Source organism: Ictalurus furcatus, chromosome 19 (genome assembly GCF_023375685.1).
Source record: "Ictalurus furcatus strain D&B chromosome 19, Billie_1.0, whole genome shotgun sequence".
Classification (NCBI taxonomy): Eukaryota; Metazoa; Chordata; class Actinopteri; order Siluriformes; family Ictaluridae; genus Ictalurus; species Ictalurus furcatus.
The window spans coordinates 24,894,140-24,916,084 of record NC_071273.1 but is presented as its reverse complement, the minus strand read 5'-3'; the positions used below and the strand labels follow the sequence as shown (position 1 = coordinate 24,916,084).

The 21,945-nt window shown below is 41.7% G+C and overlaps 1 protein-coding gene across 2 annotated transcripts in view; it reads right to left on the bottom strand.

The window, feature by feature from the left end:
- Positions 1 to 21,945, bottom strand: part of lin7a (lin-7 homolog A (C. elegans)) — a 40,679-nt gene extending 18,734 nt beyond the window's left edge. For both annotated transcript variants that reach the window (XM_053650789.1, XM_053650788.1), the window contains exons 1-2: positions 21,589 to 21,945; positions 180 to 298 (exon numbers count right to left, since the gene is read on the bottom strand). In XM_053650789.1, coding sequence (XP_053506764.1) covers positions 180 to 298; positions 21,589 to 21,625 — 156 coding nt within the window. In that variant the 5' untranslated portion in view covers positions 21,626 to 21,945. The remainder of the gene's footprint in view (positions 1 to 179; positions 299 to 21,588) is intronic.

Sequence of the window (21,945 nt, the reverse complement as noted above, 5' to 3'; positions counted from 1 at the left end):
GTGGAGGTTAAAGGTTAAAGGTGGCTGCTGTTAGGTGGAGGTTAAAGGTTAAAGATTGCTGCTGTTAGGTGGAGGTTAAATGTTAAAGATGGCTGCTGTTAGGTGGAGGTTAAAGGTTAAAGATGGCTGCTGTTAGGTGGAGGTTAAAGGTTAAAGATGGCTGCTGTTAGGTGACTGACCTCTCGGATGGCTGTACAGAACTCACTCTGCAGAACCTTCTTCAGTGACTGCAGCTTGTGACCAGGAACATCTCCTGATTCCTGCAGCTTCTCCAAAAGCTCAATCGCCCTCGCTACGTCTGAGAGAGAGACAGAGAGAGAGACAGAGAGAGAGAGAGACAGAGAGAGACAGAGATAGAGAGAGAGAGAGAGAGAGAGAGACAGAGAGAGACAGAGATAGAGAGAGAGAGAGAGACAGAGAGAGAGAGACAGAGAGAGACAGAGATAGAGAGAGAGAGAGAGAGAGAGAGAGAGACAGAGAGAGAGACAGAGAGAGAGAGACAGAGATAGAGAGAGAGAGACAGAGAGAGAGAGACAGAGATAGAGAGAGAGAGACAGAGAGAGAGAGAGAGACAGAAATTACAGTTGATATAAAATAATGAAGTAAATGTAAACAATTTGTAGCTGGGATAAAGCGAGAGATCAAGCATGGGGGTAAAATTGGGAAAAAGGAGTGTGTGGAATAAACGTGTTAGGGATAGTTGAGCGTGTTGACTAAAGGAGTGTGTGGGATAAAGGAGTGTGTGGGAAAAAGGAGTGTGTTGGAAAAAGGAGTGTGTGGGAAAAAGGAGTGTGTGGGAAACAGGAGTGTGTGGGATAAAGGAGTGTGTGGGATAAACGAGTGGAGTGTGTGGGATAAAGGAGTGTGTGGGATAAACGAGTGGAGTGTGTGGGATAAAGGAGTGTGTGGGATAAAGGAGTGTGTGGTATAAAGGAGTGTGTGGGATACAGGAGTGTGTGGGATAAAGGAGTGTGTGGTATAAAGGAGTGTGTGGGATACAGGAGTGTGTGGGATAAAGGAGTGTGTGGGATAAACGAGTGGAGTGTGTGGGATAAAGGAGTGTGTGGGATAAACGAGTGGAGTGTGTGGGATAAAGGAGTGTGTGGGATAAAGGAGTGTGTGGTATAAAGGAGTGTGTGGGATACAGGAGTGTGTGGGATAAAGGAGTGTGTGGTATAAAGGAGTGTGTGGGATACAGGAGTGTGTGGGATAAAGGAGTGTGTGGGATAAAGGAGTGTGTGGGATAAACGAGTGGAGTGTGTGGGATAAAGGAGTGTGTGGGATAAACGAGTGGAGTGTGTGGTATAAAGGAGTGTGTGGGATAAAGGAGTGTGTGGGATAAAGGAGTGTGTGGGATACAGGAGTGTGTGGGATAAAGGAGTGTGTGGGATAAAGGAGTGTGTGGTATAAAGGAGTGTGTGGGATAAAGGAGTGTGTGGGATAAACGAGTGGAGTGTGTGGGATAAAGGAGTGTGTGGGATAAACGAGTGGAGTGTGTGGTATAAAGGAGTGTGTGGGATAAAGGAGTGTGTGGGATAAAGGAGTGTGTGGGATACAGGAGTGTGTGGGATAAAGGAGTGTGTGGTATAAAGGAGTGTGTGGGATACAGGAGTGTGTGGGATAAAGGAGTGTGTGGGATAAAGGAGTGTGTGGTATAAAGGAGTGTGTGGGATAAAGGAGTGTGTGGGATACAGGAGTGTGTGGGATAAAGGAGTGTGTGGTATAAAGGAGTGTGTGGGATAAAGGAGTGTGTGGGATAAAGGAGTGTGTGGGATACAGGAGTGTGTGGGATAAAGGAGTGTGTGGTATAAAGGAGTGTGTGGGATACAGGAGTGTGTGGGATAAAGGAGTGTGTGGGATACAGGAGTGTGTGGGATAAAGGAGTGTGTGGGATAAAGGAGTGTGTGGTATAAAGGAGTGTGTGGGATAAAGGAGTGTGTGGGATAAACGAGTGGAGTGTGTGGGATAAAGGAGTGTGTGGGATAAACGAGTGGAGTGTGTGGTATAAAGGAGTGTGTGGGATAAAGGAGTGTGTGGGATAAAGGAGTGTGTGGGATACAGGAGTGTGTGGGATAAAGGAGTGTGTGGTATAAAGGAGTGTGTGGGATACAGGAGTGTGTGGGATAAAGGAGTGTGTGGGATAAAGGAGTGTGTGGTATAAAGGAGTGTGTGGGATAAAGGAGTGTGTGGGATACAGGAGTGTGTGGGATAAAGGAGTGTGTGGTATAAAGGAGTGTGTGGGATAAAGGAGTGTGTGGGATAAAGGAGTGTGTGGGATACAGGAGTGTGTGGGATAAAGGAGTGTGTGGTATAAAGGAGTGTGTGGGATACAGGAGTGTGTGGGATAAAGGAGTGTGTGGGATACAGGAGTGTGTGGGATAAAGGAGTGTGTGGGATAAAGGAGTGTGTGGTATAAAGGAGTGTGTGGGATAAAGGAGTGTGTGGGATAAACGAGTGGAGTGTGTGGGATAAAGGAGTGTGTGGGATAAACGAGTGGAGTGTGTGGTATAAAGGAGTGTGTGGGATAAAGGAGTGTGTGGGATAAAGGAGTGTGTGGGATACAGGAGTGTGTGGGATAAAGGAGTGTGTGGTATAAAGGAGTGTGTGGGATACAGGAGTGTGTGGGATAAAGGAGTGTGTGGGATAAAGGAGTGTGTGGTATAAAGGAGTGTGTGGGATAAAGGAGTGTGTGGGATAAAGCACATCATAGCGAGTGTGTGTTCAGTCTCATTACTCTGTAGAACAGGAGGCAATGAAATTTTCTTTTTCCTGAAATTTCAAGCAATTTACTGACATTGGGATGAAAACAGAGAGAGAGAGAGAGAGAGAGAGGGAGAGAGAGAGAGAGAGAGAGAGAGAGAGAGAGAGAGAGAGAGAACGAGAGAGAAGTGATTGCGCCTCTATATTACTTTATCAGTGAAGCAGACACAGAGCTGCACTGAGTCAATCAGGGAGACACAAAGACTCTAATGGCCAAGAGACAGACAACTGTATCATTGCACTGTCTATACAGATAGATAGATTGAGTAATTGGATAGATAGACAGACAAATAGACAGATAGACAGACAGACAGACAGACAGATAGATAGATAGACAGATAGACAGACAGATAGATAGATACATAGATAGATAGATAGGTAGATAGATAGATAGATAGACAGGCAGACAGATACATAGTTTGATTGATAGATAGATAGATAGATAGATAGATACATAGATAGATAGATAGATACATAGATAGATAGATACATAGATAGATAGATAGGTAGTTAGTCCATAGACAGAAAGACAGATAAATAGATGGACAGAGATAAACAGGCTGACAGACAGACAGGGAGATAAACGGATCGACATATATATATATATATATATAGACAGATAAACTGATGGGCAGGGTCAGATAGACAGACGGACAGACAGATATAAGGTTGGACATGCACAGAGACAGATGGACAGGCAGACAGATGGATGAGTAGATAGATATGTAGACAAAGAGAGTCAGATGGACAGTAGACATAATTGAAATACAAAGAGAGTGAAAGAGATACTGTGAGACTAAAAGACAGATATCGAGAGATAGATACTGAGAGACAGATATTGAGAGATTGAGAGACAGATATTGAGAGACAGATATTGAGAGATTGTGAGACTGTGAGACAGATATTGAGAGATTGAGAGACAGATATTGAGAGATTGTGAGACTGTGAGACAGATATTGAGAGACAGATATTGAGAGATTGTGAGACTGTGAGACAGATATTGAGAGACAGATACTGACAGACAGATATTGAGAGATTGTGAGACTGTGAGACAGATATTGTGAGATAGTAAGACAGATACCGTGAGACAGATATTGTGAGATTGTGAGACAGAGTTTGCGAGACAGACATTGTGAGACAGATATTGTGAGATTGTGAGACAGATATTGTGAGATTGTGAGACAGATATTGAGAGATTGTGAGACAGAGATTGCGAGACAGACATTGTGAGACAAATATTGTGAGATTGTGAGACAGATATTGAGAGATTGTGAGACTGTGAGACAGATATTGAGAGATTGAGAGACAGATATTGAGAGATTGTGAGACTGTGAGACAGATATTGAGAGATTGAGAGACAGATATTGAGAGATTGTGAGACTGTGAGACAGATATTGAGAGACAGATATTGAGAGATTGTGAGACTGTGAGACAGATATTGAGAGACAGATACTGAGAGACAGATATTGAGAGATTGTGAGACTGTGAGACAGATATTGTGAGATAGTAAGACAGATACCGTGAGACAGATATTGTGAGATTGTGAGACAGAGTTTGCGAGACAGACATTGTGAGACAGATATTGTGAGATTGTGAGACAGATATTGTGAGATTGTGAGACAGAGATTGCGAGACAGACATTGTGAGACAGATATTGTGAGATAGTAAGACAGATACCGTGAGACAGATATTGTGAGATTGTGAGACTGTGAGACAGATATTGTGAGACAGTAAGACAGATACTGTGAGACAGATATTGTGAGATTGTGAGACAGATATTGTGAGATTGTGAGACAGAGATTGCGAGACAGACACTGTGAGATAGTGAGACAGATACTGTGAGACAGATAGATAGTGAGACAGTGTTGACTGTTTAAATAAACTCTAGCGCAGGGCACAGTTGGACCTGTAACATTTTGAGGGTGAAATCAGTGCAGCTGCAGGATCCATAAATACAGAATAAGTAACGCAGAACCCCACTGAGACACACTACTGCCTGAGAGAAACTTCTTTATTTTACTCCTTTATGTGTTCTAACCTCAGCGCTGTATAGAACACACACACAGATTCACACACACAGAACAACACAGCTAGCGCTGCAATGCTACGTGCACTTAGAGCTCAGTTTTAGTCTTTTCTTAGTCATTTATCAACACATCTGAGGTAAATGTTCATATTCCAGACAGTTCCGTAACAATTACACTCTCAATGTCTTCATACAGTCTGTAGAAAAGACTTAGCAGCTGCACGCTAGCTAAATAAATAGTCATATTAGCCAAGGATTGTATTTTCTTATCAATATATGAACACATCTGAGGTAAATGTTGATGTTCCGGATAGTTCTGTAACATTTGCTTTGCCATTCCGCCTTCCTATTCATATATAAAGACTTTAACAGCCGTGTGCTAGTTAGTTGGTATGAATCAGTAGTTAGCTTTTGCTACTGTTTACCAGTTAGTTGCCTGGCAACAGAGGATTCCCAACATTAAACACTTGAACCGTGAGTGTATTATCGATTTGTCTGTTTGACTCTGAAGTGGAAGTGGCCATGATTTTATTTTCGTACACATATCTATCACACATTCCCTACCACTCCCTACGTATCCGAGGATATAATGTAGCTCAGCATTTTAGCTCGTAGCACTTAGATTTCAAGATGTTTCTAGAACCTTCATATTAAGCTGATTGAATTTGTGACTGCATTAGCACGTCTCTGATGTCATGAGCGTCGTCTACAGACATTTTTACTGACACCAGGAATTTCCAAAAATACGTTTCCTCTCACACGTCAGCAAGAGTGAGCTGGATAAAACGTGCGGTCGGGTTTCACATTTGCCCGACTCAAGTGCTAACCGCTAACAAGCTCTCGGTTTCCTTCGTGCCACAGCATTAATCTGACTTTAAATGGTCTAATATGAGGTCATTCTGGGAACCTGCTGAGAACCTCAACACCCCCCAAACCCCCTCACCCACCCTCGGACTCCTTCACCGGAGGATCGGAAATCAGAAACTCATCTTAGATTACTATTTATATTTTACTATTACTATTTTACTAAGATAAAAAGAGACTCAAAAGTAGTCCATTAGGTTCTAAACTAAAGCGCAACACAACAGCAAGTCATAAATACTTTCCATGTTTTCCACCTCATGTTTACGCGCTAATCTGTTGCAGGCGTGTGGAGAACGCTAACTAGTCGAGCTAGCAGCCGAGTTTGAACAGTTTCTGAAATTAAAGGCATTCACGCTGGAAGTGAAGCGCGAGAGAAAACGAGATAATGTCTAAGGAGCGTTAAACAGAATAAACACTATCGGGTATTAGCATTGATATCGTACGTAGCAAAGCTATGAGTTTAACAACATTTTTTAAGTAGAAAGGTACTAGTAGCTACTTTTAAAATCAAAACCTTCAGAGTAGTACACACACACACACACACACACACACAATGTAATATGTTGTTAATATTAATATGTAACGTGCTAGGAAAATGACAACTATTTAGCTGTAATAGCAGCTAGCTATTACTTTCCTCAATTGTTAACACAAAATGTTTCACAATTTATTTTTAAAACTTTATTTTTTTCACTTTTTGATTGTAGCATAAAATATTCTTCACAGTAGCACAGTGTAACAGTGTTTGTGTAACGTTTCCTAGTTCGCTAGCTAATTTGTACGCATTTTTTTTTTTTAGGTAGCTGGTTACAGGTTTTAAAATGACACGACATAATGTGCCAAGAGAAGCTAGGATAGTTTAGCTGAAGCTAGCTAAGTTCATAACAGCTAGCTAGCTTTTTCTTTACTAGCTAACAAAAAGTGAACTGTTTTGCTCTCACTAGCACAACTCAGAAGCTATACTATGAATTTAACATTATTTAAACGCATGTTAAATTTGCGGTCATGTTGCTAATTGTTTGTTGCTAGTTTAGTTCATTTGTCTGTTGTTAAACTGCGAGTAATTCAAGAGTTATATCCTATATTAGAAGAAGTGGCGGCATTACACGTGGATGATTAAGCTGTTTTCGCTATGTAGCTAGCTGAAGCATAGCGTTAATATGCAGCTGAGCTAAACTACTTGTAGCTCGACTAACTTTTTTTGTTTTTATTTTGTTTTGTTTTTTAAAGTTCTAACACTGGGAATAATAATATCGTAAAGTTCTCATTTGTAAGCTTTTTGTTCTGCTATGAAACGGAGCATTAAGTCAGCAAGCACGTAGATTAGCATGCCAGAGTTCAGGCTGTATGCTAATTTTTCACTGAAACAGATGTCTAATACTCTAATTAATGTTCTGAGATTTCCTGTTCGGAGAATTCCTGTCCCTTTGAGACGGAGACCCTAGATGAAATCAAATTCAGTGCATTATTGCGTTCACAAAAAAGAAGAAGACCTTAAGGAGACCTCGATGCGGAACATTTTCAGCAGTGTTCCACCTCTGACCAAAATGCGAGCTATGGCTTTGTTAGGAGATATTACACTTTATTATTACGACCTTCAGAGCCTCATTACACAAACCTGTGCTCTCCTGTATTATATTATACTGTATTATATTAACTTAATAATAAATAACAAACATTATTTAAAGAGAACTTTTTTATACACGTGATAGCTCAGACTTACTGTATGATCGAGTGGTAAAAAAATCTGTATAAAGAAATTTTCAAAAGCATAACGGGATAAAAATGTACACAAATACGCAAAAATAAAATAAAATGAAATATATAGCAATAGAATAAAACTGATAAAGATGAAAATCTTGGTGTAAGTATTCAGACAGCATGAGCGATGTCTGTAGCTCATCTCGCTTGTCGTTTGTCTCTTGTGGGCGTGGCCTGTGGTCGTTTCCTTTACATGCTACGTGTTCGGCTTCATTCTCCGATTAAATTAGCGCAGCGAGCTAACTGTACTAGGTACTGCGTACGCTCACCAGACGCACCGGCCGCTGCTACTTCCTTCCGAGCTTTATTTTCCTTCGCAACGTCTCTATACACGTTTAATAAGACGTTCCCTTTTCTAGAAATTACTCCTAGAAAATTTAAATAAGCACACCCATTTATATAAGAGCTTCTTTTAATATCGTTTCATTCTCCAGTACGGTTTCAGAAAAACAATTAAACACTCCCTCAGCCGTAGCAACCGGCTTGACTCCGCCCCCTTTCTTTAGCGTAAGAATTCGTCAGTAGAACTTTCTCCCAGAGGTTTTATACGCAGGTGTAAGTGGTTATGTAAGATTCGTTGTGAATATCAGGTCTCCATCACAGAAGGAAACATTTGGTTCTGTTCACTCACTCATACTCAGTTGGACGTTTGTCACTGAGGGTTTTTATTATAACGTTACACTCCTACTCACCAGCATTGCTCATGTTTAAGATACAAAATCAAAATCTGTCGTGTTTTACAAAGGGCGTTTAAATCAATTGTTGCCATGGAGACGGGAGATGGGTGAGTGTTAAAGAGCAGATTGAACTCTAAACACTGACATCATACGGAGCATTATGTTCTGCTTTCATACTTATAAACAGACAACAGTATGCGTCGGTGTGAAATGTGGGTCAGAATGACATTATATACACACCGCACAGAACGGAGAGAGAGAGAGAGAGATATAATAAAGCTAAAAAAAAAGACAGATAGAAAGCTAGCATGTCATCACATTAAAACCACAGCTATTTGTGTAAGTTATTCTCAATATTCTAGCACTTATTATTGGGGGTCCAAGTTCTTCTTCTACTTCTTCTACCACTTCTTCTTCTACTACTTCTTCCATTTCTTCTTCTACCTCTTTGTCATCCATAAAACAAACTGTTGAGAACAATCCGTAAGCTTTACTGCACAATTCCAAGGTTTTTTTTTTCTCAGAACAGATATGTCTATCTTGACAATCCACATTCGTAAGTGAGAGTGACCAATATCTGTCTTTAAGGTGAACGCACTTCTTCCCTGAAATGTCAATATCACTGTTGCACATGTCAGGAACAACACGGCATATCTGTGAGACAATAAATCATAGTCGAAGCAACAAATGAACGCACTAGTAGGCCAAGCCTGCCTCACAGATTTACTCTGGACGTCGGATCAAGTGTAAACGATCAGGTCAAGAAGGTACAAACAAAACAAACAAAAAAATCCATACGGTTTACTGTACCAAGAGATATGTGGATAGGGGAGAGGAGCCATAACCACCACGCTGATTCAAGTCTTTCGCCTCCCTGAACTTAGCCTTAAGGTTCTTTTCTTTTCTTTAGGTCATTTCACTGCCAACTGTTTCAAACATGACTCCGTATAGGTAGCTTTCGTCCAGTTTTGCTTGAATCGGTTTAAAAATATCAACATCCAATTTGATATTCCATCCTTCCACTGAATATAGACAGATAGATCATTTTATTTGTCCTCAAAGAGGAAATTTGTTTCCACCGTGGGTGCGTAGAAAAACATAGACACAACAACACCATACATATAAACCATCATCAACAATCACAGGCATAGAGGGGAGAAGGAGACAAAAAGAAAAACATCAGGATCATACAACAAATGACCGAGCATAAGATGGCATCACAATGGCTGAGTACCTGTGTGTTTAACGCTCGTATAGCCATAAGAACAAAACTCCTACCATAGCTGGCCTTTCTGCACATGGGTAGTCTATACCTGCGGCCAGAAGGAAGGGGTTGAAATATTGATAAAGTGAGTGATCTGGATGATTTAAAATTTGATGTGCCTTCCGGAGCACATATGAACTGACACAGTCCAATAAATTAAGGGTGGGAATACCAATCATTTTTCTCGCTAAATCAGTTATCTTCAAGAGTTTGTTCTTACTGGTAACTGTTAGCATATGGAAACAAACAAATGGCACCATACATAAGAACCGACTCAATAATACTTCAACACAGAAGAAGAAGCAGACTAGGCTGAACAGATATTTAAGATATTTAAGAAAAAGCCACGTGATTATAGTATAAAATCACATTCTGTTCACTCGGTAATGGTAGACTGAATGTAACCAGAGAGACTTGGCCAATGCGTAGTACTCCCTCCTGCTAGTCCTGCTAATGGAGTTGTAGTGCCTCATTTTGCATTTAACCTAAATCTTGGAAACTGTTTTTTTCTGCTTATTCCTTGGGTCAAATAAAACAAACAAAAAAGATTCAAGCTTTACCATTAAGCTCTTCCCACTTAAAATTTGAGCTAATTTGCATAATGTGCAAAACACTTTTTTTTCCATTTCTCTTCACTATGTAAAACAAAAGACAAAAACTTTCAGCCGTACTCTGTAGAATTCTATGCAATTGCAAAAAAAAGAGAAAAGAATTAGCATCCAGGGGAGCCAGCTGTGAAGAAGTGCTTGGACCCCGATTATCACCTCTTGTGGTTGTATTTATTTAGATTTGCCCATGTTAAGCCGGTCTGAGCCCAAACTATACGCTGTGTGGATTTAACTATGTCCTGAGCTCAGGATTCAATTTCCTCCAACCACCTTGAGCTCTCGAATGTCACCAAATCAAGCAGACAAACCACAATGTTTACACAGGGTTTAAAGAGGCTAGGATTCTAGAGAACCCCTCAAACACCAACATTCACCTTCAAACACCAATACTCACCTTCAAACACCATTACTCACCTTCAAACACCGACACTCACCTTCGAACACCGACACTCACCTTCGAACACCGACACTCACCTTCGAACACCGACACTCACCTTCGAACACCGACATTCACCTCCGAACACCGACATTCACCTCCAAACACCGACACTCATCTTCAAACACGACACTCACCTTCAAACACCGACATTCACCTTCAAACACCAACACTCACCTTCAAACACCAACACTCACCTTCAAACACCAACACTCACCTTCAAACACTCACCTTCAAACACCGACACTCACCTTCAAACACCGACATTCACCTTCAAACACCAGCATTCACCTTCAAACACCGACACTCACCTTCAAACACCGACATTCACCTTCAAACACCAGCATTCACCTTCAAACACCGACACTCACCTTCAAACACCAGCATTCACCTTCAAACACTGACACTCACCTTCAAACACCGACACTCACCTCCAAACACCGACATTCACCTTCAAACACCGACATTCACCATCAAACACCAACACTCAACTTCAAACACCGACATTCACCTCCAAACACCGACACTCACCTTCAAACACCTACATTCACCTTCAAGCACTGACATTCACCTTCAAGCACTGACATTCACCTTCAAACACCGACACTCACCTTCAAACACCAACACTCAACTTCAAACACCAACACTCAACTTCAAACACCAACACTCACCTTCAAACAGTCACCTTCAAACACCGACATTCTCCATCACACACCGACATTCACCTTCAAACACTGACACTCACCTCCAAACACCGACACTCACCTTCAAACACCAACATTCACCTTCAAACACCGACACTCACCTTCAAACACCGACACTCTCCATCATACACCGACATTCACCTTCAAACACTGACACTCACCTCCAAACACCGACACTCACCTTCAAACACCAACACTCACCTTCAAACACTCACCTTCAAACACCGACACTCACCTTCAAACACCGACACTCACCTTCAAACACCGACATTCTCCATCAAACACCGACATTCTCCATCAAACACCGACATTCACCTTCAAACACCGACACTCACCTCCAAACACCGACACTCACCTTCAAACACCGACACTCACCTTCAAACACCGACATTCACCTTCAAACACCGACATTCTCCATCACACACCGACATTCACCTTCAAACACTGACACTCACCTCCAAACACCGACACTCACCTTCAAACACCAACACTCACCTTCAAACACTCACCTTCAAACACCGACACTCACCTTCAAACACCGACACTCACCTTCAAACACTCACCTCCAAACACCAACATTCACCTTCAAACACCGACACTCACCTTCAAACACCAACACCCACCTTCAAACACCAACACCCACCTTCAAACACCAACACTCTCCTTCAAACACTCACCTTCAAACACCGACACTCACCTTCAAACACCAACACTCACCTTCAAATACCAACATTCACCTTCAAACACCGACACTCACCTTCAAACACCAACACTCACCTTCAAACACTCACCTTCAAACACCAGCATTCACCTTCAAACACCAACACTCACCTTCAAACACCGACACTCAACTCCAAACACCGACACTCAACTCCAAACACCGACATTCACCTTCAAACACCAACACCCACCTTCAAACACCAACACTCACCTTCAAACACTCACCTTCAAACACCGACACTCACCTTCAAACACCGACATTCACCTTCAAACACCGACACTCACCTTCAAACACCGACATTCTCCATCAAACACCGACATTCACCTTCAAACACCGACATTCACCTCCAAACACCGACACTCACCTTCAAACACCGACACTCACCTTCAAACACCAACACTCACCTTCAAACACCAACACTCAACTTCAAACACCAACACTCAACTTCAAACACCAACACTCACCTTTAAACACTCACCTTCAAACACCGACATTCACCTTCAAACACTCACCTTCAAACACCGACACTCACCTTCAAACACTCACCTTCAAACACCGACACTCACCTTCAAACACCAACACCCACCTTCAAACACCAACACTCACCTTCAAACACTCACCTTCAAACACCGACACTCACCTTCAAACACTGACACTCACCTTCAAACACCAACACTCACCTTCAAACACCGACACTCACCTTCAAACACCAACACTCACCTTCAAACACTCACCTTCAAACACCGACACTCACCTTCAAACACCGACATTCACCTTCAAACACCGACACTCACCTTCAAACACCGACACTCACCTTCAAACACCGACATTCACCTCCAAACACCGACACTCACCTTCAAACACCGACACTCACCTTCAAACACCAACATTCACCTTCAAGCACCAACATTCACCTTCAAACACCGACACTCACCTTCAAACACCGACACTCACCTTCAAACACCAACATTCACCTTCAAGCACCAACATTCACCTTCAAACACCGACACTCACCTTCAAACACCGACACTCACCTTCAAACACCGACACTCACCTTCAAACACCGACATTCACCTTCAAACACTGACACTCACCTCCAAACACCAACACTCACCTTCAAACACCAACACTCACCTTCAAACACTCACCTTCAAACACCCACACTCATATTCAAACACTCACCTTCAAACACCCACACTCACCTTCAAACACTCACCTTCAAACACCAACACTCATCTACAAACACCGACATTCTCCATCAAACACCGACATTCACCTTCAAACACAGACATTCACCTCCAAACACCGACACTCACCTTCAAACACCGACACTCACCTTCAAGCACCAACATTCACCTTCAAACACCAACACTCACCTCCAAACACCAACATTCACTTTCAAACACCAAACACAGTAATGCTATTAATGGCAGTAAAGACAGTAATAACAGTAATCACAGTGATAGTAATGGCAGTAAAGACAGTAATGGCAGTAAAGACAGTAATAACAGTAATCACAGTGATAGTAATGGCAGTAAAGACAGTAATGGCAGTAAAGACAGTAATGGCAGTAATCACAGTGATAGTAATGGCAGTAAAGACAGTAATGGCAGTAATCACAGTGATAGTAATGGCAGTAAAGACAGTAATGGCAGTAAAGACAGTAATGGCAGTAATCACAGTGATAGTAATGGCAGTAAAGACAGTAATGGCAGTAAAGACAGTAATGGCAGTAATCACAGTGATAGTAATGGCAGTAAAGACAGTAATGGCAGTAATCACAGTGATAGTAATGGCAGTAAAGACAGTAATGGCAGTAATCACAGTGATAGTAATGGCAGTAAAGACAGTAATGGCAGTAATCACAGTGATAGTAATGGCAGTAAAGACAGTAATGGCAGTAAAGACAGTAATAACAGTAATCACAGTGATAGTAATGGCAGTAAAGACAGTAATGGCAGTAAAGACAGTAATGGCAGTAAAGACAGTAATGGCAGTAATCACAGTGATAGTAATGGCAGTAAAGACAGTAATGGCAGTAAAGACAGTAATAACAGTAATCACAGTGATAGTAATGGCAGTAAAGACAGTAATGGCAGTAATTATAGTAAAGTCAGTGATGGCTAAAGACAGTAATGAGTTGATTATACCCACTGTAACAGCATGGTTTTCAGTATAATTTTTATGAGGTCAGTGGGCCAAGCTGTTCACAGATGCTTCTGAAGGACAGCAGAAATGTCAAACCTGCAGGGTCCATAGCCAAGAATGTGGTTAGAATGTATAATATCCACCTCTAAAGTAGAAAGATTGCACATTGGAATTCATTGTCTCCCCAAGAACTTTGCACAATGCATCAGTGACCATCTGCCACGCTGCCATTTTTCTTTCCTTAATGAATCAGGCAACCCTGACAAATTTCTGCAGTTCTCAAGCGTGCCAAGTCTCCCTGAGTTTGTGAAGAAGCAAGACCAAATCTACCTGAGGGGGTTGCTTTCAAATCCACGCTAACCTCACTTTATCAAATCCAGAGTCAGTGCTAATTGGCCTGAACTGAACATCAGGCAGCACAAACACCGCCAATTGGTGGAAAGATGCCAGTGAGGAACTGTGGGAGTGCTGCATGAGTGAACATACACTGCATGATGATTCAACACACTCTGAAACAGCTACAAACACCATCACTGTCCACCAAAACACAAAATTCACCATCAACAACTTTCTACAGCAAACGCTAACATTCACCATCAAACACTAATAATCATTATCAAACACCAGCACTGTCCATGAAACACTAATATACATGATCAAACACCAACACTCACAAACACCAGCATCCTCCACTAAACACCAAAATTCTCTCCATTAAACACCATTACACTCCAACACTGTCCATTAAACACCACTACACTCCAACACTGTGCATTAAACACCATTAAACCCCAACACAGTCCATTAAATATCACTAAACTCCAGCACTGTCCATTAAATATCACTAAACTCCAGCACTGTAAATTAAACACCATTAAACTCCAGCACTGTCCATTAAACACCATTAAACTCCAACCCTGTCCAGTAAACACCATTAAACTCCAACCCTGTCCAGTAAATACCATTAAACCCCAACACTGTCCACTAAATACCATTAAACTCCGACACTGTCCATTAAACCCAAACACTGTACATTAAACACCATTAAACTCCAACACTGTCCATGAAATACCATTAAACTCCAACACTGTCCATTAAACACCATTAAACCCAAACACTGTCCATTAAACACCAACACTGTCCATTAAACACCAACATTGTCCATTAAACACCACTAAAATCCAACACTGTCCATTAAATACCATTAAACCCCAACACTGTCCATTTAATACCATTAAACTCCAACACTGTCCATTAAACACCATTAAACCCAAACACTGTCCATTAAACCCAAACACTGTCCATTAAACACCACTAAACCCCAACACTGTAATGTCACAACGAGGCTTTATAAAGTGCAGCACTGATGAAGGAAAGTATTTGTGTTGTTGGTGTTTGTTAGGTGTTGAAGCACACTGCACCAGTCCGGATAAAGATGGTGTGCATGTAAGAGCAGCGTGACCTTTTTATTCTGGAATGAGGTTAAAACCCACAGGGCAGAAACTCTATTAGACCAACACTGCTCCATCATTCATCAGCGCTGCAGGGAAAACAAATCAATACTGAATGAGTGGTGTTAGTGAACAAACGTCTAACGTTTTTCAAACCTGTAGCAATTAAGTGTCTAGTTTTACGCAACAGACGAATCATATTTAGCCTATACGCTTTACAAACGTAGCGTTTAAATAAGAAGACGTCTTCTCAACAACTCCAGAATGAAACACTCGCGTTTAGGATAATTCATTCCGTCAATTACACATGGCTTTCACTCGATACAGACGTCCATATTCATTTTGTGAGATGATCAGAGCAATCGCACTGCAGATCAGACGGATTCGTGGGTTTAACAGTCAGACCATTCAACGAATCACTTCCCACTGCTCTAATAAATGTATTGCTAATTATTCTTTATCACAGGACATAAAGCGATACGCTTCTATCGCACGAACATGAGGCTCAAGGCCAGCGTCTCCTTACACCACAATCATCTGTCTGTACAATCCATTAGCTGTAATTGATTTTTAATTAATATTAAAACTACTACATTTAAACACGTCTTTATTGGGTGTTTTGGTTACCGTAAGGACAATAGTGGCTTAAAGGTTAACGTCGTTGTGCTCGGGCCTTTTCACACACCTCAGTCCTCCATTTGTTCTTACTCTTGAAGTTAATAAGCCAAAAAAAAAAAAAAAAAAAAAGCAGCTCGTCACGTTACCGAGAAACGGCAAAAAAAAAAAAAGCGTAAACTCCGCCGTTACGTCTTTACATCTCAGTGCTACAAAGTGCTGACACTGGAGACTCCTTTCCATAAAACGTTACATAAACACGTTTTTGCATACAGATAAACCAATTACACGTTTTTAAATCCATTCATACGGAACATCCCTGTGAACGAGCGGTTGCTATGGAAACGATAACGTATTAGAACCCTGTGATGTGCAGCTGTCAGAGCTTTCCGAACACCGGATGCCAACATCAGCACAATGTAACTGTTAAAACTAACGTGTTCAGTGATCATTTTAAACAATATTTAAACGATCAAATGGAATGGTTTTATTAATGCTGTTATTTATTTATTTGTGTATTAACATGTCACCACGTATCTTCACTCGGATTCTTTAGACGCTTTTCGTTCGATATTTCTATTTTTTTCTATTGAAACATATCTTTTTACTTGTTACTTCGATTTTTTCGGTCCTCATATGCGTCGTTTAATGTTTTACTACTTTATATTTTACTCAAAGCATAAATAAACGTTATTGCTATGACGTTATTATTGATAAAGTAGACCGAGAACGAATTCGTCCGATGATATTGAAGTTTTCGCCTCACGGTACTCGTCTGACGTTTTATTACAGCGTGCAGTACACGTGCAGCGCTTTCAGAACTGTCCAAAGATAAGGACTCTTATCAGAGTGGTTTCCAAACCGGCCTCCTGTGAGGAAACTAACACAAACAGATGGGGTTAGCTTTAGTTTTCACCTGCTACTCTCCAGATCTAACATTTTTGGGGGGGGTTCTCTCCTTTTTTTCTTTTGAAAAAAATCATAGAACAAATTCATTTCATTTATAAAAAAAAAAAAAAAAAAAAAAAAATGACTAGTTGGTCTGATTATTTTCAGCTACGTTCTGCCACTGAGGACGACCCCAAGCAGTGCAGCCTGGAGATCGCTGAGGACGGTACCGCTTGAAGTACCATGGAAATGGTTTTGGACCTCAGTTCCACATGGACGTTCTCGCTGTGGTTGCTGGGACTACGGCTGCCTTAGCGATGGCCTTGGGACTGCGATTACCACACACAGTTTTACACTCAGGTCTCCTTTAGTGAACAGTGGACTAGTTCAACAAACAGACTTCATGTAAAACCATAATGAACTTTCTTTTACTTTCACACTATCTGATGTTACCCAGATGAGGACGGGTTCCCTTCTGAGTCTGGTTCCTCTCAAGGTTTCTTCCTCATATCATCTCAGGGAGTTTTTCCTCACCACCGTCACCACCGGCTCACTCAACAGGGATAAATTCACACACTTAAAATCTCTATCCATGTTTCTGTAAAGGTGCTTGAGATAACCTCCGTTGTTAAAAGCGCTGTACAAATAAAACTGAATTGAATTGAATTATTTGAATCAAATCTGGTTATCGACTCTTGTGGGTTTTTAAAATGTTTTTTTTAGGCTGCTGCTTTTCTTGTGGATTAAAAGAAAACAATCAGGAAACGATGGATGCTCCAGAAGAGTATCTCAAATGTGTGTTTAAAATACGCGTTCACGTCATCGGTGTACCGTACAGACTGCGATCTTGTTGGAAGGAATAACGATAAAAAAGAATGAAGTCCTGAAATGTGATTAAATCGGCCGGTAATAACTAGAACATTTTTTAAAATTAATTTGACCTGTATGTAAGTCAGGACTGTTACGTTTTAATTTATTTATTCATTTTCATATGATTCATTTACATGTGATTCATTTTCATGTGATTCATATTCATGTGATTCATATTCATGTGATTCATTTTCATGTGATTCATTTACCTTTTCTCTTCTCTCCTCCCTTCCCTTTCCCAAATATTTCATTGAGAAGAAGAAAAAAGAAAAAAACAAAACAAAACAAAAAAAAACAAACAAAGGAAAACAAAATTAAAAGGAAATTGTTTTGTAACAGAATATAATGTAGAAATTCTGAAATTTGTCTCCAACACTGTCTCTTGCTGGTTGCAAAATAAGGAACAAACTCCATCCTGGAAATTAAAAGCCCAGATGTGGGGAGGAATGAAGACTTCCAGCAGTGGATGCGTGTAGAGTGATGGTCAGGGAGGAGACCACAAACAAGATTAAATCCATACCACTGTCCAACGATACAGTAGAGCAAGGGTGTCCGATCTTCTCCGGAAAGGGCCGGTGTGGGTGCAGGTTTTCATTCCAGCCGAGCAGGAGTCTGGCGCGGTTCTTTTCCGACCAACAACGGCTGGCAAAACTGGCCTACCGACGCATTGATCTGTGAATGAGTAAACTACAAACGGGCATCGCTGACATGTTTCCAAATCGATCAGAACTTCTGGACTCAAACATTATGGGAGTGGACTTCATGCGGAACACCATTACGCCTCGTCTCACCTCACTCGACAGCATTTCAGTCACTACTTCACAGACACCGACATGGAGAAATGTGACTGGGTTCGAGATCCCTTTCCTTGTGACGTGATGCGGAAAAGCTACAAGGACATACTTGAGGAATTACTTGAGGCACCCTCCGGATGAGATTTAATCAGCAGACTGCAGAGGAATTTTGGCCCAGGGTTGAAAAGGAGTACAAGGAGGTTGCTCTTCAGGCCATGAGAATATTGTTTCCTGTATCTGAGTGAGACACCTTTCTCAGCCATGATGGGAATAAAGACACAATACAGGGCACGGCTTTAACGTGGAAGATGACTCGAGACTTTGCCTGTCACCAACAATACTCAGAACTGATCATCTCTGCAAAGAAAGACAGCTTCCCCCGTCTTCCCCCATCTTCCCCCGTCTTCCCCCGTCTTCCCCCATCTTCCCCCGTCTTCCCCCGTCTTCCCCGTCCCAGCGAGACCGGCTGTGCGCTTTTATACAGCAGTTCTCATCAAACTGATGTTCCTGCATGGTATAATTTAATACAGTACGTCTTCGGTTGAATTAAAATGGTACGTTTTGAGAGTGTTTCGCGTCGTGAACGTTCTTTGGGAGGCCACAGAGGGATGCGCCCTGCGCTACACGAGCGAGGCGTCACGCTGAATAAGTTCGAGGTTTGAGGGGTATTTTCGGTGGTTTCTACCGGCTGCAGGCGGAGAATTAGAAGTTCACCTCGAATGCTGCATTATCATGTTTACTGCGAACAACCTGCTACTGTAGAGCGAGACACACCCCTGGGGGCGGGGCATACACGTTCTAGTGAGTGTTTAATTGCATCAACACAAAACTAATACAGGATGAGTCATCAAAAATAAAAATTTCCTGAATTGACAAAGTACGGAATTAAAATCTCCAAAACTACGTGGTTTTGTGTTTTTAGTTCTAGATGCACTGCTGTATTGGTGTCTAACACTAAGGGACCGTCGCTAGTAGGGTGCATGGTGGAGACAATTATAGAGGTCCCCACTAAATCCAGTAGTTACACTATATAGACTAAATACTCTATGAATAATTATAGTATATATATATATATATATATATATATATATATTACAGCTTCAGCTTGTACGCCTGGGAGTTTAATAAAAACCACAAAAACATGCAATCTCGTGAAAGAAGTTTTCCAAATGTCTCCTCTCCGCTCTTTAAAAACGTTTTAGTCCGATGGTCCGCGCCCCGGTGCCGGTACCGTCACATTTCCGCATTACTGTACAGTACTGGCCGAAGGATTACGCGTCAGAGCATTACGTAAACAGAGCTGGTTTGTGTAACACGCTGGAAGAAACGGATACGCGTGTCACGAGGACTACAGACCTGCTGACGTGACGTGACGTGACGTGTTTAAAGATGACAATACGGTCGAGAAACCGCGAACGCAACTCGTTTCTCTCGGATGGATAGATTTATGAGCTTTATTTAATAATATATTACGCAATAGCATATTATCCTCATCACAAATGATCAAAATGGGTCATTTAAGTGGTTTTATCTGACAGCGTTCTTTTCCATTCCTGAACGTTTCATTAAACACCAAACTAACTGGAAAGATCTTCTCATTATATTACTGCTACTTTTATTTTATGGTTTTTTTATTATTATTATTATTTTATTAATGACTTGTCTTTTGTTTTTATTTCATTAGTTTGTCTTGAATAATTGCTTGATGACTTTAAACAGTGTTTCATAAGAAGTTATCAATATTAATGAACCTCAACGCTATAGTTTTGATGTAATATTTATATAAACATGTAACTTTTGGAAATAAAAGCGTTCACAACAACATCACCGTGTAAATATACTGCGTCGAAGTGATACCATATTAAACTTTTACAATAATATGTAGATGTGGGTCTCCACGCTCATATCGTATACGGTATACGATACGGGTGGAGGGCGGTGTGGCCCACATCAGCCACGGCCCTGCCTGTACAGACCGGTTATATGTGCCTGTAGGGTTCTCCATGGACGCAGTAAGCCCTCTAGAAATACACGTCTCTCCAAGAAGTGTATTTATTCACGTTTAATAGCTTTTATACCGCATGCACATCTGTACAGATGTACATCAGTAGTCTATAACTGTGTGAATGTACATCACGGGCATTTTGATACTCTGCACCTGTCACAAACACATATTTCCTTTTTTCAGTCCAGGCTGCTGTGGCATTTGTAACTTCCTACTTAACATCAATAAAGTGTTTCCATATCTCACCTGCATTGATTACAGGTGGAGACTGAACTCTTTCACCGTTTAACCCTCCTGTAAATGATGATGCTGGAATAAATATCACCTGTAGTTCACAGCAGCTGCATCTGTTCTCACCACTGCACATGCATTACATCCACCTTACATCCCGCTTTCACTAACACACACACACACACACACACGCACGCACGCACACACACACGCGCACACACACACAGTTTAAAATGTTTACAGAAATCACCGCAGGTGTTCATGTGCCATCAAAGTCGCCATAAATACCTCTCCCTTCATCTCCATGGCTGAAAGTTCTCCTCCAGGAAGAGTAGGATAGAAACATACTAAAGCGGGATCTGATCATTAATGAAATGCACGCAGGGGAAAGGGAATATTTCCTATATGCACGCGCGCTGGGAATGACAACACCATCCCGCAATTAATCACGCAATAAATAAAGAGAGATTTCAACACCGCCGACATCCAGGAATCACTGATTAATCACTGATCTGATCATTTCTGATGGGCTTTAGAAAGAGACATCAGCACCATGGCGTTTCATTTTATTCCCACACACACACACACACACACACACACACATCCCGACGCGAGATTCCACACGACCGGAGAAAATCATTCCCAAATCCCGAACTAATGCCGAACCGAGTCGCTTTCCAGATCCAGCACGGTGCTGTGTGTACCGGCTCCACAGTCCGAACCCGACAATCCGGAGCGAAAAGCGCGATTTCCCCCGTTACTCACCTCGGTCCAGGCTGAGAGGCTGCACTACTGTCGCCATGACGGAGCTGGAGCTGGGAGTGAGGAGGAGAAGCTGGAGGGGGCGACTGATACCGGGAAAAGCGCCGTCTGGAGCTCCTGCTGGAGAAAACTACCAACTACCCGATCTCCTGCTGGAGAAAACTACCAACTACCGGATCTCCTGCTGGTGAAACTACTAATTACCAGATCTCCTGCTGGAGAAAACTACTACCAGATCTCCTGCTGGTGAAAACTACTAACTACCAGATCTCCTGCTGGTGAAAACTACTAACTACCGGAGCTCCTGCTGGAGAAAACTACCAACTACCCGATCTCCTGCTGGAGAAAACTACCAACTAC